Source organism: Sminthopsis crassicaudata, chromosome 1, assembly GCF_048593235.1.
Source record: "Sminthopsis crassicaudata isolate SCR6 chromosome 1, ASM4859323v1, whole genome shotgun sequence".
Taxonomy (NCBI): domain Eukaryota; kingdom Metazoa; phylum Chordata; class Mammalia; order Dasyuromorphia; family Dasyuridae; genus Sminthopsis; species Sminthopsis crassicaudata.
In genome coordinates this window covers 82639319-82642806 of record NC_133617.1, presented here as the reverse complement: position 1 = coordinate 82642806, position 3488 = coordinate 82639319, and the positions used below count along the sequence as shown (strand labels likewise).

Here is a 3488-nt window from a genome sequence, read left to right as displayed (position 1 = left end):
ACTGAGAGTAGCCTACTTTATTTCCAGGTCCTCATGAAGGAAAATGTAAATGTGATAATAAACTGGGATATAATATTAACCCCAGAGAAAGCACTCTGGAGATAAGTGATGAGGGCCAATTTTCTGAGAAGAGAATGAAGGCTATATAAGCCTTGGAGTATAGGTCCAGCAGGGGAAGGAACTGCATTGTACCATTTCAACAGCCTCCCATGGCTATCCTTATGACCCCTGATCAGGATTTGTGATAAAATAGCACTTTTCTTGTATAACTAGGGTCAGGGATAAGACTATGCTTGGAGGTAGGGCTCAGCATGAGAATAGCTATAATTACAATTGTAGATACCTACTGAGGTCCAAGTTAATCTCTTTCTTTTTTAACTAAAACTGTGCTTACCATTTGCACCACTCAATTTAGTGCTTAATAACACTAATAATACCTTGTATATATATGACACTTTCCCCATGTTTTTAAAGAACTCACTTACTTTTTCACTTTGACTTCAAATAAAAGCCCCATGAAGTCATCAAGGTAGAAAAGGATACTAAATTTAATAGCGAGGGATTGAACTGCCTCAAATGGAAAGTCATCCTGAAATCTGGCATTAATCCAGAACTTTCAACCCCTAGAATTGTGATTATTGTCCATTGTATCCTTTTATACCTCTCTAGTCCCCACAAACTGGTCTTCTGGGACATCTTGACTTCTCAAATGTTCTATCTGGGTGCTGTGGAATAGGTTGTTGCTGCCCATGTCCAAAGGATGCTTTCTCCTTACCTTTGCTTCTTGCAACCAAAACCCTGGTTTCCTCCAAAGCTCTGCTGAGGGCCACTCTTCTGAGTCCATGTCCATACCCTGGGGGGCCTCATTGGCTTGTCACAAGAACTTGGATGCTAAGTATCCACCATGGGTCAATGCCTCTCCCTGATGGTAGCCTGGTGACACTTCCATGGCAGGGGCTCATTGTATAGATACCAGATTGAGTGGGAGTTCCTCACTTGTTTAGTCCACTAAAACTTAGAACTTCAGAACTCAAGGAGACACTAGCCTCAGCCTTCTCTGCTAATGGTATTACAGGCACATACCACCAGATAACACCCTCACAGGAGACCTTTCCTGATCCACTCTGCTGCCTTGCCTTGATCTCCACCCTCCCCATTAATTCTTGTTTATTTTGTGTGTGCATTTACATAGAAACACATATATGTTCCCTATACATGCACACATATACATGTATATATATAGAAACAAATAAATGTGTTTATATGCACTGCATAAGTATATGTGCATATATGGGTGACATATGCAAACATATAGTATAGTGTATATTATATATAGTATACATATATATATATATATATATGTTATATACCTATGTAACTATATACCCATATGTACTCAGACATTGTACATTTACGATATACATTTAATATGTGGGTATGAAGATTTTTTCTCCACAAAATACCTATAAATCATACGTGTATATGTTATCTCTGTCTCTATGTATATGTGTATGTGCACACACATACATACACGAATGCATTCATAATATACATACGTGGGTATATAGAGAGTCATTTTGGCCTAGAAGAAGTAAATGAGTCAACAAACTTTTCTGAAGGATCTTCTGTGTTCTAGGCAAAGAGGAAACTGTCCTTACCCTCAAGGAACTTATCTTCTATTAAGAGTGACAATAAGAGTATGTAGAGTACTACATACTGAGACACAGAGAGAGAAAGAGAGACAGAGACAGAGAGACAGAGAGAAAGGGAGAGAGATAGAAAGACAGAGACAGAGACTGACAGATGGAGAGAGACAGAGAGAGAGACAAAGAGACAGATTGAGCCAGAGAGAGAGACACAGAGACAGATTGAGCCAGAGAGAGGGAGAGGGAGAGAGAGAAAGAGAGAGAGAGAGAGACACACAGCTGGAGAGAAACAGAGACAGATGTAGAGAAAGAGAGACAGAGATAGAGACAGATGGAGAGAAACAGAGACAGATGTAGAGAGAGAGAGACAGAGAGAGAGAGGGGAAAGGCAGAGAGAAAGACAGAGACAGATGGAGAGAGACAGAGATGTAGAGAGAGACAAAGAGAACTGTAGATAGCTATATCTATATCTTTATATAGTATGTAATATATAGTACTATCAATATATTAATACTATTACTATATACTATTATGCATAATAGTATATATTATATTGTTGTTCTTCAGTCATATCTGACTCTTCATGAGCCCAGTTGAGATTTTCTTAAGAAAGATGCTGGAGCTCTTTCCCTTCCTCTCAAGATGGCCGACAAAAAACCCCAAAAGGCACCAAAGGCACCAAAGGAAAAGAAAATAAAAAAGGAAAAAAAGGAAAAGAAAAACAAGAAGGAAGATGCAGCCGAAAAGGTGGTGAAAAAGCCTCGAAAGCATTGCAGTAGGAACCCAGTTCTGGCTCGAGGAATCGGCAAATACTCCAGGTCTGCCATGTATTCCCGCAGAGCCATGTACAAGCGAAAATACGCTGCACCAAAAACCCGGATTGAAAGGAAAAAGAGAGAGAGGGTGCCGGCCACTATCTCCAAACCGGTTGGCGGCGATAAGAATGGAGGAACCCGAGTGGTAAAGATTCGCAAGATGCCTAGGTATTACCCTACTGAGGATGTGCCCAGAAAGCTGCTAAGTCATGGCAAAAAGCCCTTCAGCCAGCATGTGAGGAGACTTCGCTCTAGCATCACCCCAGGCACCGTCCTGATCATGCTCACTGGCCGCCACAGGGGCAAGCGAGTGGTTTTCCTGAAGCAGCTGTCTAGTGGCTTGCTACTCGTGACTGGACCTCTGACCATCAACCGTGTTCCTTTGCGAAGGACCCATCAGAAATTTGTCATTGCCACCTCCACCAGGGTTAACCTTTCTGGTGTAAAGATTCCGAATCATCTTACTGATGCCTACTTCAAGAAGAAGAGGCTCCGCAAACCTCGACACCAAGAAGGAGAGATTTTTGACACAGAAAAAGAGAAATATGAGATTACAGAGCAGCGCACAGAACCCTTGAGAACTGTAACTCTGTTGTGGGTATATAAAAAATACTCAAGGATAATTTGATTTTACTGATATAAAAGAAAAAAAGGGGGGTGTGGTAAAGGGAAGGAGGTCGGTTCAGAAAAAGGGGAAGGAGTGATAAAAAGAGGGAAACTACATCCCAGGAAGAGACATAGAAAATACACCATATCTGAGGGAACTTAGTGAGGGGGAGAATCATTGTGTGAATCTTACTCTCATCAGAAGAGGCTCAAAGAGTAAATAATTAACATATTTGTTTTTCAGAGAATTTTCTCTCACCTCATTAAAAGGGGGGAGAGGAAAAGGGGAAAGGAAAAGGAGAATAAGTGAAGGGACTTGGAGGGAGGGGGGAGGGATCCTAAAAAAAAAAAAAAAAAAAAAAAAAAGAGGGAGGGTTGCGCGTCACAAGGGGGGTCTGTAAATCAAATATCGGGGAGGGGG

The 3488-nt window shown here is 41.2% G+C and overlaps 1 protein-coding gene across 1 annotated transcript; it reads left to right on the top strand.

Moving 5' to 3' along the window:
• Positions 1-2269: 2269 nt before the first annotated feature.
• LOC141548246 (large ribosomal subunit protein eL6-like) lies at positions 2270-3089 on the top strand. The gene has a single exon (XM_074277027.1). It carries the CDS (start codon positions 2289-2291, stop codon positions 3087-3089), a length of 801 nt encoding a protein of 266 aa, XP_074133128.1. The 5' UTR covers positions 2270-2288.
• The last annotated feature ends 399 nt before the right edge of the window (positions 3090-3488 follow it).